Raw genomic sequence first — 16,116 nt, forward strand, 5'->3', positions numbered from 1 at the left:
ATGAAATGAAAAATGTTGAATTATTTATCTTAGAAAAAAACCAAAATTTTCCTTGTAAAATCTGTGCTTGATTCCTTGCTGATATAGTCAGCAATTATTAGTGAGGGATGTCCCAGAATCTGGTTGTTTTCCACTGTACCAACAATCCCTCCCCACCCTGCTTGAAATGACAAATAAAATACCTGATTAAGCCCTTTTTCCTTTTCTAGCTTTATAAACAAGGCTGCTAAGGAGGAACTGCTTCCTTATTTCAGAGCTGGTGTTGAATTTATTCTTTGATAGCCAATGAAAACAATCAATGAAGAGTGGGAGTGTACTCAAAGTGTCCTTCATGGAGTGACTTTTCCTTGGGAGCTGCAGCAGATGGCATCATGCAGAGATGCAGGAGCAACCATTTTCATTCCATTTAAAAAAAATAAATCTCTGCTTCCAACAGAGAAAAATAATGAAAATTTTGATGAAAAATAAAATACAACTATGCACATTAAGGCTTTGATGCTTGATTCCTAATTTTGACATTTCTGAAAACACAAACTGAAGAGACAAATTATCACAGGACAAACTTTGGTGAGGGTTAAGTTTTTGTCATCTAAAACATAATTGTGCATACCCCACATATTGACAATGTGAAATTCAGGGCAGTTCCCTTCATAGTAAACTTACTCTGGGACAGGAAAATAAAGCAGATTTACCAAAATAATTGAAATCCATCTTTTTTACTGCATTATGTTATTGTAATCATACCCCAAATCATGTAGGCCTTCTGAAAAAATTACTCTTTTACTGCTTCAAAAGATTGGTGCAAGTATTTTCAGGTAAAAAAGGTGGTTTGATGTCTTTGGTCTTTTAATGCAGCTCCAATCCAGCACCAGAAAATATCCTGTCTTCTCCCAGTACTTCACTTTCAGCAACTGAATCCTCAGATCCCCTAAATCACTTCTTCCTGATGGAAAAACTTGGCTCATGGTGGTGTCATTCTTCCAGGCTCTTCAGCTTTCCTTGATTACTGAAGTGACCATTTCCTGCCATTTCAAATTAGCCCATCAGAAACATTGCAGACACAAACAAATCCAAATCTGCCCCAGGAAAGTGACACCTTGAAAGCAAGAGACTCAAATTGGCATTTTTAGTTTACCTGGGAACCAAACCCACAGTGACTGCAGGGATCCATTCATGGGATCAGTCATCATATCTTAAACATTTCCAGATTTAACCAGAATAAGGACAGACATCAGAACAAACATCAGAAGGTCAATGAAACACTGAATTTTTTACCCACAACCATCATTTTTTGCTCTTGCCATTATTTTTCCACTGAGCTGATGAGGCCCATGAAACATTTACAACTCAATCTCCCACATTCATTTCCAGTAGCAAATCAATTATTAAAAAATGAGGAGGAGATCTGGGCTTTGGCCTGAGCACTGCTTTAAATGTTTTATTTGCATGAGACACTCTGTGCAAGACAAAGCTCAATAAACATTTTGTAAAAAGGTGGGAGATATGACACCCTGCCAAAACAGTAACTCTGCTTCCATATTCATCTCCATAATCCATGTTTGTTGTTAGTGAAGGGGTCAATTTTCAGCACAGGGTGCACTTTTTTATTCCACAGAAGAAAAGGGGATGGAATGAAGACACCATGCAGACCTAAGAGCCAACATCACTGGTGCCTTTGGAAGCTCAATTATCAAATGATCACTGCTTTGTTCAGCTCAGGAAGTCACATTTTTTGGGGAAAAAAAAAAAAAAAGAAAAAGAGAAAGAAGGAAGAGGAAAATATAATTTAAAAAACTGGATGCATGTTGTGCACAGGATGTGTTTGTACAACATTTTGCATTGCCTCGTGTGTGACTGACACAAAAAGCCCTGTCATGTCCCAAGGAAAATAATTTCTGGTGCTTTACATTGAATAAAAACATGCAAATCTCGATGCAGGAAGCTACCAGGCAATGCTCTGGCATTACTTTTTGAGAGTATTTAGGTCTAAATGAGTGTTCTGGTTGCAGATTCCTTCCAAGGAGCCATTCCTTTTTGCCTGCAGAAGGAACCTGCTGCTCTCAGGCTCCAGCAGCAAGGCTGAGCAAGGAGCTCAGCTGAGGTGCCCTGCCCAGCTGGGGGCTTGGGGAGGTGGTTCAGGGTCTTTTATTCCTCATTTGTGAGTCAGGGCCTGGGTGAATCTGGAGTTAATTCACTGCCAGGGCAGTGGACTTTGCAAATAAATATGCAGGGACACAATGACAGAAAATAGGTGAGAAAAATCTGTTTTAACAAAAAAAAATTCTCCATTCTCCATCAACCAGTGATGAAGGAGCCTCAGAGTTCTTTGGAGTCTGTTCTAGAAAGAGGGACAGAGTTCAGGCCATCTCCTCTTCTTTGTTTATCCTCCACAAGAACCCAAACCCCACATTTTCCAAACACATTTTCTTTCCCATACCCTAAAAATCTTTACATCCCCATGGGTGTGATGTGCTAGAGACAATCCTCCTGGGATCCCTTTGTAGGAACAACCCTCTCATCCTAAAACAAAGCTCCACCACAGCCTGCTATCTCCCTTCCTCTGGACAGAGAACAGATCCCCTGGACACCTCTGCACTGCAGACATCCAGATTTCAGTCAGATCCAATCTGCCTGTCCCACAGCAGCTCCTCCTGCCCAGGGCAGCCCTTATCTGTGCCTTATCTCCTACCTGACACAGTTTAAGGCTTTGAAATAAATGGTGTGGGTTTACTAGACTGGAATAAACAGAAAAGAATTTTTTTGGTTCCAAAAATCCTCCACCATTTGTCATCCCCAAAGTATTTTCTGTTCGAATGCACCCCTCAAATTTTTAAATTATGGATCTCCTGTGAGGCAGGTGGGAAAATCAAACTGTGTTTGTTTCATGAAACAAAGTGTGCATTACACAATAAAGTGATTTCAAACAGGGGGAAAAGGTTTTACACCTGGGATCTTTGGCTGTTTGGGACTTGCCAGAAAGACTGAAGCTCAGGCTGAGGTGTCTTAAAGGCATTATTGAATCCAGCTGCATCTGAGAGCACAAACATCCCCAAGTACACAGGGATGGCAGAGCCAGCAGGCAGCAATGAGCATGGGTCTGAGGCTGATGATGACTTAGAGGCTGAATCTCTTTGGGAGATCTCCCAAAGTTTTAAGTTCATCTGATCTAAACCAATCAGATTTTATTACAGGGAAATCAATAAAATTAAAATAACTGCAACCCTGAGATGCTTTACTGCATGTAACAGCTTTAAAGTGAAAGAGGGCAGGTTTAGATTAGACATTAGTCAGAAATTCTCCCCTGGCACAGGTGCCCAGAGCAGCTGAGGCTGCCCCTGGATCCCTGAAGTGTCCAAGGCCAGGCTGGGCAGGACTTGGGACACTCTGGGACAGTGGGAGGTGTCCCTGCCCATGGCAGGGGGGTGGAACAAGGTGATTTCTAATTTCCCTTCCCACCCAAACCTGTGACAGTTTGATGTGGATGAGAAGCACAGGGGAGGCAGATCTTCATCCAGAGGCCACCTCAACCTTCCTGGCACTCCTTTGTACTTCTGTTCAAGTTGGTTTCCAAATCTAACTCCAGTGCTAATTCCCTGAGAGCTCCATTTGCACAGTCAGTTTGCACCTACACCCAGAACAACATTGAATTTTTGCTGGAAATTGATTTTGCACTCATTTCTCAGGGCCCAGAGGAGTTTCCACACCGACCAGGAAGAAGATGCTACAATAAACATCAGGAAGTAAAAGTCCTTTATTGAACCCTCATGAAATCTTCACTCTCTAGAGAGGAATACCTCTAGAAACACCATTTATTTTTCTTCCCTGAGCCATTTTTTCCAGCCTTTTGCACAGTAACTTGCCCCAATTTTGGTAAAGTGTTGCTAAAGCAGAATTAATCAGATTACAAACTGTGGCTTCAGTACCTCAGCCTCCATCTCCACAGTACCTCATTCCAGCACATGCATTTTATTTAACCATGGAAACTGGTGCTTATCACAGATAGGCACCAGTTGAATTTCCAAACTAACAACTCTTCTGTTTTCTTGTGGTTCTGGAGAAGCAAATCCCAGCTCTGATCTGTCACCTGGGTGTGAATAAACCCACCCTTGAGTAGAAATAAAGGCATTTATGTAAGGACACTGATACAGCTGCCTCTTACCAGAAAGAAAAATGAGCTATATCAGCACGAGGCACTGTCACACACCAGCTGCACACAGGGACTGCCAATGGGATTATTCTGGTGACACAGCCACAGTCCTTACTGCAAATTTATGACACCACAAGAACTTGGCCTAGGCCAGGCTTTCCCCAGAAAAGCCCAGATGGTCACCAGCCAATTTAGGCTTGCTAATACCAGGTAACTGGGTGAATACATGTCCCTTGGATGATGTTTGAGAGTGGCACTGGAGCTTTTTCAAGGGAGAGCAAGGCAGGACAGAGAAGGCTGTAAAGGGAGAGAAATCTGGGTTCAGCATCTCCCATCAATGCTTCCAAACAATTGCAGGATACAGAGTGGATCCAGCAGGAGACCTCAGGGGGACGTTGATGACTTCAGAGCTTCATCTGTGACCTTGATTTGGTGGTGGGAACCCAGCCTGCCCTCAGGAGCTTTATGCTGAGGGCAGTGACAAGGAATTGACGTCAGTGTTGTTTATATTAAAAGCAAAATATCCCAAGCAGAAGGTGACTGAGGTGAAACTCTGCCAGCCTGCAAACCCTGTCATTCTTCCTCATCTCAAACTGCCCTATTTCCTGTATTGGTGGGAATAGGAATGGGCTCATTCAGGCATTTCCTTTTGCTCTTCCCAAATAAAGTGCAGCTCAGATCAGTCACAGGATGGGCTCTGTGCCATTCCAGTCGATGACAGCTCCTTGCCACCTAGAAATGAAACATTTACATCCATCAGTGAAACCCACAGCCCTGAACCACCCAGGGAAGCTCAGAGAGACTGGGATGGACCTGTTTGGGGTAACTAATCCCATCCCAAAGGGAATGGGGCAGAAGTGAGGGAATTGTACACTGATTTTAGGTGCCAAGGTTGGAGGTCTCTGTCCTGACCCTTCCTCCAGCCTCTCTGGGCAACAGAGCAGCAGCTGATTCACAACTGAGACCTTCATGTTGGACACAACAATTAGGGAATGCCCAAGATGGCTGCAAGAATTAACCCTAAATAACCAAAATATTCACTCTCAGCTGTCAGTAGGCAATTTGCTTATTTTGTTATTTCTGTTTAGCTCTGATTAGGAACTCTCTGACTCTGAGATCCTGTGCCTGGATCACTTTCACTGAGCTCCTCTCTTTGCTCCTGACCTTGGCTCCTCCAAGCACTCCATGGCTCACTGTAATGGTGATGGTTTGCTTTTCCTGTGCTGAGGTGCTGCTTTTCTCTGCCCCTATTCCTCCTTCAGAATCACCCTGAAGATGGACACTGAGCACAGAATGATTCTGGAACCTTCCAGGTTTCTCATTCCTGGCTCTGCACTGGCTGCCACAGCTCAGCTGCCCACCTCAGCAATGTGAGTGCATGCAAAGGAGGCATCAATCCTGAATCTGCCACAAAATGTGTCTTCAAACCATGGCAAAAGACAGAGATCTGACCCAAAACCTGGTGAAAGCAGGATGGGGCTCTCCAGTCACCTCCCTGAAGTGAGTCAGCTCACCCCTCATGGCATGGATTCACCCTTGGCCGTGGCTTTCCTCAGCTGCAAGGTCATGGTCCACATTTTCTGGGAAGTAAACTGTTGCATTCCCAGTGCTGAGTATTTATATCTGTTCTGAAAATCTGTCTCAGAGCAGTAAGGCATTGGTGAGGGGGTGGAGAGAGCAGAGAGCTGCCAGTGCCACATTCTTTCTGTCACTGAGGACAGGATGTGTCAGCGAGGGTATGGCAGCTCAGCCCTTGAGCTGAGCGAGCCAATTAAGTGTAAAACAAAACCACCAGCTGAATTCTTGCAGTCTTCAGGGCAATGTCTCAAAGGAAGTGACCATCTGAGGGCTGTTGTGAAATTTTTCCTTCTCTTTTTTTGCTCTGCTGAGAAAATTAAAATTGAGAATTGCAGGAAGATTGTCTCCACCCCAGGAATACAGAGCAGAGATGCCCCACATCTTAAATTAAAAGCAGAATTTGTTTCATCTGGGGTTACCCAACCTAAGTCTGGCATTTGCCAGAGCTGAGAGCTGTCCCTATCAGAGTTCAGAATGTCACCATTAAAAAGCCAAATGGAAAAAACAACTGCCACCTTCTGTCCCCATTGGATTTGTCAGGTAATGCCATCAAATCATCCTGATCTTTGAGTACAATCTTCCCAAGGTGCAACTTCTGCCTCACCAGGGTGATTGAAGCTTTGAGAGGGATCCACAGAGGCCAAGGAACTCCAAATGAGCCTGCACTGTGCCCTGTGGCATTGCTCACCTTGCTGACACCATTTCTGCTGTTGGTAAAGCTGTTAATCACTGTGCACTGAGGAATTGGCCTTTCCTAAAACTGGCTTTCCATAAAGAGCTTGAACAGAACATCATTTTTGAAGCAGGACTGAAGATTACTTTCAGAACCAGCCTCATCTCCTGGGTTTATTTTCAAACCATTTTTTAGACCAAAAAGCAGCCTTTGGCTCTTTGCTTCTCTGAGATAGGTCCAAAACTTTTCCCCCCTCTTGCATCTGTGTCGGGGTCTCTCACTGCTCAGAGTGACCCCAAGATACATTAGAGAGTCTCTGTTCCCAGCCTGGTGCTCAAAGAAGGAGTCAGAGCTCTTCAGTTCTCGGTCTCAAGGTTGTTTATTGTTCCTTATCTATAAAATTCTTTCTCCTGGCCTGCTGAGATCTGTTCAGCAGGACAGACAGAGGCACTCTGGACACCCCCAGGGTGGTGTTATGTCTTTATACTAAAAACTACTTGTGCACTATTTACAATTACTTCCCAATCCCCATCACCCATGTCAGACAGTGAGCTGCTACTCTAAACCAATCCAAAAGTGCCACCATCACAGCAGAGGATGGAGGCCAAGAGGAAGAAGGAGAAAGGCAGGACATGCCCAGATCCCTCCATCTTGCCCCTCAACCCCCATTCTAAAACCCCAAAAATCTATTTTTCACCCCATGATAAATTCACTAACATTCTGCTTAAACTTTCACAGCTTGCAGATCTTCACCTAAGGTTGGTAACTTGTTCCACGGGCCATAATCACAACCACAGGCATCTTGGGCTCTGTGCCAGGGTCTCTGAGCCCCCTGGCAGGGGTCCTGACTGCTCAGGACAGCCAGAGGGATGTCCTGGGTCCTGACACATCTGCACAAGAAAAGGTGTCAAAGAGTGAGGAATCTCACTCACAGATGCTGAAATGGTATTTTATTTCCAAACAGATACAAAACTTCCTGGACAATGCAGGTGATCACTTCCCCAAACTATCCTGCCCACAGTGCAATTGCAATGTGAGGCATTTGCTAGCTGCTGATTCAATTATAATTTATCAGATTAGCAAAAGGAAAACTCCATTTGACCCACGTGCCTCAAGTACAAGCTCACCCCGGGGTCATGCAGTTAAGGGGAACTGAAGAGGAACAGGTCAGGCCCTGAACAATGCTCAGTCTGGAATAGCACTCAGTGAGCATCTCCTGTGCTGACCATTTGGTTTTGTTTGGAGCACATCAATGATTCAGGGGGAAATGCCCAGGCTCTGCTCTTCTCTCACCCACCAAATCCCCTTTGGCTGTTTCACTTCACAGCCAGCAGGTGAACTCATGGATCCCACAACCCCACTGCCACAGAGGGTTAACAAAATCCTGCTAAATTCAGGTTCTAAGAGCAGAGGAGAGTTTGATTCCCCTCAGGCAGAGCTAACAGATGTTATTTCCTCCAGTTCTGAGGATCAGCACTGTGATATGAGAGTATTCCTCAGGGAAGAGCAGGATAACTTGTCTGCACGGCATCTCCAAAACAAGCCAGGGATGCACATTCCAGACATCCCTGGGCAGAATCCACTGCTGCCACAGATGTCTGGGGCTGAGAGCCACAAGAAAAGCCCTTTCACTTGTCCTATTTTTGGGGGCCTGCAGGTTGCACTGGTACCTGGTGGTGACTGTCATGCCAGAGGCAGCTGAAGGGTTCCCTGCTCTAAACTCAGAACTGAACTCTTCTGATGTTTTACACAACAGGGACTGAAAACAGGAGCCTCCTCCTCCTGCAGAAGCAAAACAACCCTTCTCTCCTGATAATAATAATAATAATAATAATAATAATAATAATAATAATAATAATAATAATAATAATAATAATAATAATACTTTTGCATTTCGTTTTAAATTATACTAATACTCATTATTAAGACATCATTATTATTATTATTATTATTATTATTATTATTATTATTATTATTATTATTATTATTATTAAAAACTAAATGCCACAAGAAAAGCCCTTTCACTTGTCCTATTTTTGGGGGCCTGCAGGTTGCACTGGTACCTGGTGGTGACTGTCATGCCAGAGGCAGCTGAAGGGTTCCCTGCTCTAAACTCGAAACTGAACTCCTCTGAACTCTTCTTTTACACAACAGGGACTGAAAACAGGAGCCTCCTCCTCCTGCAGAAGTAAAACAACCCTACTGATGATGATACTTTATTATTATTATTATTATTATTATTATTATTATTAAAATGCAAAACCAGTCTATTACCAGTGCAGTTTTCCCCTTTAGGAGAGGGTAAGAGAACAAAGAGCAGGCAGATGTGAGGCACAGAGTTCAGGGTGTTACAGGATGGTGGTGCTCAGGTATTGGGGTGAGCAATGGGCTGAATTGAATTAATCAATTTCATTTAATCCATTGTCATGGATCAAACCAGAACTGAGGCATTTGAATGAAAGGAAACTCTGAATTAACAATAACACCAATTAATGACAGTTTATATTCTCAGCTCTGACTGTCCAGACTGTGGGATTCTCCACTCTGCCTGAGAAACTGTCCTATTTTGAAGAGAGAAGTCTTCATCATGAATTCTTCATCAAAATAAGTAACAGCTCTTTGCTTTATTAAGAATTAGTTTAGGGGAGTTTTCCACAGTTGTATCATAAAAAATTCCTTTTTTTTTTAATCCCATAAATTGCTAAAAATTTGGTTATTTGGGTGGGTTCTTACTTTTCTTTATATGCTGCTCTGTAGTTGGAAGAAAATGTTCTTAAAAAGGAAAAAAATTTAACATGAAAAACATTTTGCAGCAAGGCCACGCTTAAATAAATACCCTCAAAGCAGAGGGAGAACACTGAAAACAAGGAGCCAGCCTGGCCAGGGTAAATCAGACTGAGAATGCTACAAACAAAATAAATTGACACTGGAATTTGCTGGTAATTTACCTCTCCAGCAGATGAAAGCAGGGAACTTAAAATAAACAAACAGCAGCAGCACCAGCACTGTATAACTCTGACACAATGCCAGGAATGGAAGATATTTAGGACTTTAGTAGCTGCATGCATTATTCTCCCTGTGGGGCTTTCTGAGGTTTATATATATTATAAACCTATAATATATATATATTATATATAATTTATATATATATAATTTATATTTATATATATATTATATTTCTGAGGTTTATATATATTATTTATTTTAGTTTGCAGACGTGCTGATGTGTCACTGGAAATGAGGAATCAATAAAATCTGTATGTGCAGGAAGGCTGCACTGATGTCACTGCTGGCACCTTGCAGGACGCCTCCTCTACCTCGCAGTGATTTTCTGATCAACACACTGGCAGCCACTGCTCTTATTTATTTATTTTCTGCTGGTTTTTTTTAGGTTTTTGTTTTTTGGTTTATTTTTACAGAGCAAATTGTAGCAAGGACAGGAGGGAAACTGCAAGAGAAACCTGAGGCTGCCTGGCTGGCTGATTTAACAAATGTTATGGTCTCTGACAATGAGGCTTTCACTTCTTGCTCCAGAGATAGTCAGATAGGAACTCCCAAAGCCGTGCTGGAATTGATATAAAGCTGAATTTTCTGCCCAGTTAAATTTCTCCATTTTGTTTCTTTCATGTCTCACTGAGCTGAAAATGTTCCCATTAACTTCAGTATGATTTGGATGAATTGCTGACACAGGCCTCAAAATGGCCATGAAAATCCCAACAGGAGAGGAATGATCCTGGTCTGTAAGGAGAGAGCATGAGCTAAGGGCTGTCAGGAATGACTGCACAAAACCTGACAGACCCTGTGCTCTCCACAGAAAACTGAGACTGCTCACTGGGCCTTCATGCCTTGGAAATAACACCCAGGTCCCCCCTTTTGTTCCTTAGAAAAGACTGATGAAAATGGAATAAATTGTCTCCTTTTCTCAGTATACCTCTGCAATCAAGCACTTTTGGGAATTAGATTTAGATTTAGATTTAGATTTAGATTTAGATTTAGATTTAGATTTAGATTTAGATCCAACCAAGCTGTGCTCTCAGACTGAATTTGGCTCAGTCAGTTCTTGGTGTTGTAAGTGAAAGTTCCTCCAAGAATGAATACCTTGGACAGTTCACTGTTAATTACAGTAGCACACAATTAAATGTGTCAAATGTACTATCACAGCCTGGCCCATTCAGATCTTTTCTGATTTTAAGCAATAATTTTTCAGCTTTACTTGCTGAAACATTTTTTTTTTCGACACTCCAGCCTCCCATATATTTCTTGTGCCAACAACTGAACATATCTGTATGAAAAACTGTAATTTCACTTACTTTGTCCTAATACAGTGCTCAAGTGGAGGAGTAAGATCATTTTCTTTATTTTCAGGGCACACCTGAGTTGTATCTGCAGAGACAAAATGGACATTGTTAGTGCCTGGGGAACCTTTTCTTCCTCCACAACCCCACAGAAAAAACCTCTCAGATGGTTTGAGTCCAACCACTGACCACCGTGCCTGAGCCAGGTGAGACTGCTCATACAGAGATGGTTTCAAGGAACACCACAGATCAGAAAAGGAAATCATGTGCAGCAGGGCTGCCATGAAGCTTTTATTCTGCAATTGATGTTGTAATTACTGAGTAATTTTGCTACTCAAACTCTAAGGACAGTGGTGGTGCTACACTTGAATAGGAAAGCCCAAGTCCAGTTTGAACTGGGTTGGGACTATTCCACCCTGGAAAAGAAGATTGTCCCTTTACTGCTCAGCAAGCAGTGCACTGACAGGAGGGGAAGATGCTGTGTGGAACCCTGTGGGGGAAGATGAAACAGCAAAGCCTTATAAATAGGATTGCCTGGCAAAAGATTCTGAGACTACAGAAACTGTAAGTGAGATTGAAATGAAAGCAAGCTCTGAGATCCCTCAGTTACTGAACACCTGGAAAACAATGGTGTTTTCCAGTTGTAGGTAATCCCCTTGTGATGAACAACACCCTCTGCTTGCAGACAGCTCCAGGGGTCAGAGCAGACCCCACTGGCTTGGCAGAAGGGCCCAAAGAGGAGTTTTTAGGGTGTAAAATGTAGCACAGTATGGTGATGTAATGATCTCATGGGCTGTATGTAAATGCTGTAGGATTTGTACCTTGTTCTAGTGGTTAGTGAGCATTAGAATATACAGCACAGAAGAAGATTTATGGTATTGTAATGGGAACCTCGCTCTCTCATCCCCTTAGCCTCTTTTACTCTCTCTCTTATCCTCTCTTTTACTCTCTCATCCTCTTTACCAGGCTCTTACCTTCTCTCTCTTTCCCACTCTCTTTACAGCTCTGCCTGGCAGCTCCCAGCAGGGCCCTGCCCCAGGCCCTTGGCAACAAACCCCAAGTTCCACGACCTGGCTTCAGAGACCTCTCCTCTCCATCCATCCCAACCATCCTACCCCCATTGCTCCTACAGAACACCAGGGAGCCTCCCCAGGCTGGGAGCATTCCCTGGGGATGGGGAGGCCATTGCAGGGCTCCAGGGAAAACAGAGAGGGCACTGTCTGAGCCACAGCATCTGTCAACAGTGAAAGTAGAGCTCAGCTTCCCAGGGACAAAACATCCTGCCACCAGCTTGGATGTCAGTCTGCTCAGCTGTTTCCTGTTTTGGAGTCAGACATTTCAACTGCAGCAGACCAAGAGGTTTTTTTTTTCTTTCTCCTTTTCTGTCTGTCTCCCAGCCAATGGAGCACGATGCCAAGGCAGGGTGCAGGATCTGGGTCTGCTTCAGTGAGACTGATGGAGACAGGATGGGAGGGGATTGTCCTGGCCATTCACAGCTGCCAGTCTCAGATCTCTCTCATGTCACAGAGAGGACCTGGCTCTCCTTTGTGTGTTGATCTGATGGGTACAAACACATGCAGAAAACTCTGGATGACCGCAAGGGTTGCAGCGGAGGGAACTGACAGTATTTAAAAGTACATGAAGTACTGGGGGTTTTCCTCTAGATCCTCAGGAACTTAGAGGCACACAGGAATCTTTTAAGATTAAAAGAGCCTTTTTTAATTTATAATTAAATTGTTGAAGAGTTTGTAACATAGAATTTTAGAATAATAAAAGTCGAAACCTCTAAGATCATCAAGTCTAACCATAAATCCAGCTCTACCACGTGTTCACTATTAAACCATGTCCTCAAGTGCCACAACTACAGGTTTTTGAGCACTTCCAGGAATGGTGACTCCACCACTTCCCTGGGCAACCTCTTCCAGTGCTTGACAGCCCCTTCTGTGAAGAAATTTTTCTCTAAACCTCTCCAGGTGCAACCTAAGCCACTGTCCTGACCATAGCCCTGGTAGCAGGACAGGCACATGGTGTGCCTGCCTTTCCCACTCATGGCCAACTCTGATGAATTTTGTCATTTTTAGACTTGAATCCTTCCAATCAAAAGGTTTGAATGGAGTGTTTCCATTCAAAGAAAGAGGAAAAAAAGCATAAAGATGTAGCTAAGAGTAAAAGAAAAGGAATATGTACATTCCATCCTTAATTAGTGAGAAACTGAGTGCCAGCACTGTTACAGCTCTTCCTTGCCCATCCAAAATTTCCACCCCAATGAAAAGTTTTATTATTATTATTTTCCTCTCTTTATGATGGTATATTGATGTCATTAACCTGCTTTTATGAAGGAGCTTTGTTTCTTGTCTACATTTTGGCAAATGGTTAAATATGAGAAGCAGAGCAAATTCTCAATATAAAGTAGCAATTGCTGCTACTCCCAAAATATAATTCCCCTCTTCTGTCTTTTCTGCCTTTCTTGCCCAGTGCAATTTCTTTAATATTCCCTGATATGTGACCTTGATGGTAATTTTACCTAATTATAATCAAGATTCCCATTTTAAGGAATTCAACTTTTTGCTGAAGTAAAGCAAACAACTTTTCTAGCCAGCAGCAGGGAGCAGTGGCTGGGGCAGCACCCAGCTCCTCATGCTGCATCTCCAGGTGATGCTGCCTAAACATCACCTCTTGCTGGGATTTCCACAAGGGAAATACCAGCAATATTTAACATTCTGCTGTTTCCATCTGCTCCTGTGTGCTGGGTTTAGATGCTTGGCCAGTGTTACCTTTTTGGATGTCAAGTAATTACAGTTTTCTCCAGACCTAGCAAGGGATTACTGCACAGCCAGAACCAGGGCAGCGTTTTTGTGGCATGAGGGAAGTATTTGCATTTTTACTGCCTTTTGCAGAATTTCACAGATAACAAAGGATTTACTGGGACACAGTAAAGGATTTACTGGCCACAACAAAGAGATATCTACAACTCCATGCACATTTTTGTTTTGAGGAGAAACACAAAGAAATGCCATGACAGGTTGGACAGCAAAGGGAAAAATTTATAGGTGCTCTGGGGAATTTCTCACCCAGGGATCTTAGAGGGGTTGGCAGCTCATGATTTTGAAACATTCCTGGTGCTGGAAAGACACATTAGGATACCTGTTCTGGACCAGATGTTATGTGGTACAACACAATAGAAAAATTGTGTCTCTAGTCCTGTGCTGAGCTGTATCATCCATGTCACTTTTGTTTGGGAACCAGCTGGCAACCACAGTCCTGTGAAAACTGATCATTTTTGGAGCTAATACATCATGTGACCCCTGCAATAGAATGACAGGGATTTTCCTTAAAGGAAGAGGATAAATAACAGGCAGAAAGATGATTGAGCTCACTACCAAATCTTGTGAGGATTCAAACCCCCAGCACTCCCAGCACAGAAACAACTTTGCCCCATGGACTCAAGCAGAACATACAACACCCAGCCTGTGCAAAAACCTGGATGTTGGTGCAAATAAGGAACAGACACAACTTATTTCTAAAGAGCAGACTGCAGTAGAGTGGCTCCTTGAGATTGAGAAGGAATTTGGTTATCAAAGAATCACAGGCAAGACTGTAGAAATGTTCCAAAGGAAAGAAAACAAAAGGTGAGTAGGATATTATTAGCACAGAGGGATTTAGTGGTGGAGAATGTATTGAAGTAGGTGCTTTCTAAGGATCAGAATACTCATCCAAATGCCTTCCAGTTGAAGAAGTATTTACTGTAAAAGCAGCTGTGTAATTTGGCATGGCTTCCTGAAAGAAGGAGTGTAACAAGTTGGAAGATCTTTTGAAGGCTTGTGCTTCCAGGCAGGTAAGAGACTTAACTTTTTTAGCAGATTACTGGCATCTACTTGCCTTGGAGACAAGGATTTCATGTTTCCTCAGCCCTCTCTGCTCATTTTCCTACAGGCATTTAGGGTGAGGCACTGGAGACCTGCACTTTCTGCTACTGTGAGATGATGTGAAGGAGAATGGGAGTAGAGAAATATATTCTGTAGTCCTGGGAGTATGAATAAGCCAGAGATCACAACCAACTCCTTGGGAATCAATGCCACTGGAATTTTTTCCAGTATGTATAAAGTGACACATGCTCAGTGTTAACCCTTCCAAGAGCTGATCCTCAAAACTTCCTTGTGAAATATAATTAATCCCCAAAACTAATGATGGAAATTAGGCAGCAGCAGGCAAATTAACGCTCACTGCCTGCAACCATCACTGTTTGTACTATGGGATCCTCCTTCCTGCCCCCCCAGAGGTGAAATGCAGGGGCAGGGAGCTGCTCATACCCACAGTCAAGCGAATCTCTTCATCCTGGTTGGCCAAGCCATCGTAGTAGTAGAGGTCAAACCTCCTTCCCGTTTTCCAGTCGCTGAGCAGATCCTTTTCCAAACAGAACAGCACACTGAAATGGCTTTCACTGCAGACCAGCCAAATTGGGAACTTGGGGGTCTTCAAGTAACAACCAACCTAGAAGAAAAATACAGAACAGCAGAACGTCACTGGGGCTGGGGGGAGAAACAATTCAATGTGGAAAACATAAAATTTGGAAGATCTTTTATTTATTCTGGGCTGCAAACATTAACGAAGGCTAATCAGAGACTGTTGATGAAGCAGACCAGTACAGCTCTGGTAAACTGTGGAGCATATAAAGGAAATATTAGGCCCTTGGCAGGTAATGAAATGCAGTTGTAGTGCTCTGACAGCTCCAAGATCAGATCCCAGAAGAGCTGAACCAACAAGAAACATGTCCCCTGCAGCAGCTGGAAAACCACAGGAATACAACATGGGATCAATGGGAGGCTGTGCTGCCATTCAACAGTGACTGGAAACCAGGTGAGAGACTCAGGATCTCAAGTGCCCTGAGACATCCCTGCCTGGGCAACTCAACTGAGCCCAAAATCTTGTGTTGCGTTAAGAAAGCAATGTATTCTCTTCACTTTATCACCCCTAGTTCACAGCCCCAACATGTATTCTCAGCTATAGAAGAAAGCAATAAGAGAAGCATTTGTTTTGCTTCGTTATTCTTAAAAATGAAATATGCTCATGGGAAAATAAAACTTGAACCAAAGCCTTTTCTAAGCCTTTGTCCTTCTTTTGAAAGTGTATTTATAAATAACCTGAATATTCTCTAAGAAAATTTATAAAAACTTCCATATGAATTCATAGATGTTTCAAACTAGAATACTCAAGAGATTTATTCTGTAAGGGATGGAGGAAGGGGATACCAGCAGCACTGCAGCTGGGTTTTCTACCTTTGAGAAATTCCTCAGGGAAACTGAAAACTGAAATTAAACATTTTGCTTTCAGTGAAATTGTTTTGCTTTCAGTCATTTTGCTTTTCACTGAAAAAGCCCTAGTGGAAACTGAGGAAATTTAACAGAAAAATTCTCATACATGAT

General features: G+C 42.9%; 1 protein-coding gene across 6 annotated transcripts in view; it reads right to left on the bottom strand.

Annotated features, from left to right (window-relative positions):
- Positions 1-3,733: 3,733 nt before the first annotated feature.
- The window catches only part of MINDY4 (MINDY lysine 48 deubiquitinase 4), a 75,550-nt gene continuing 63,167 nt past the window's right edge, over positions 3,734-16,116 (bottom strand). For 4 of the 6 annotated variants that reach the window (XM_018909147.3, XM_050971620.1, XM_018909149.3 and 1 more), the window contains 3 exons: positions 15,004-15,184; positions 10,709-10,781; positions 3,734-4,879 (listed from right to left, as the gene is read on the bottom strand). In XM_018909147.3, the coding sequence (XP_018764692.2) occupies positions 4,831-4,879; positions 10,709-10,781; positions 15,004-15,184 (303 nt within the window). In that variant the 3' untranslated portion in view covers positions 3,734-4,830. Of the gene's footprint in view, positions 4,880-10,708; positions 10,782-15,003; positions 15,185-16,116 lie in introns of those variants that run through there. The other 2 variants (XM_018909146.3, XR_001989756.3) reach the window with 2 other exon arrangements.

Source organism: Serinus canaria, chromosome 2, assembly GCF_022539315.1.
Source record: "Serinus canaria isolate serCan28SL12 chromosome 2, serCan2020, whole genome shotgun sequence".
Taxonomy (NCBI): domain Eukaryota; kingdom Metazoa; phylum Chordata; class Aves; order Passeriformes; family Fringillidae; genus Serinus; species Serinus canaria.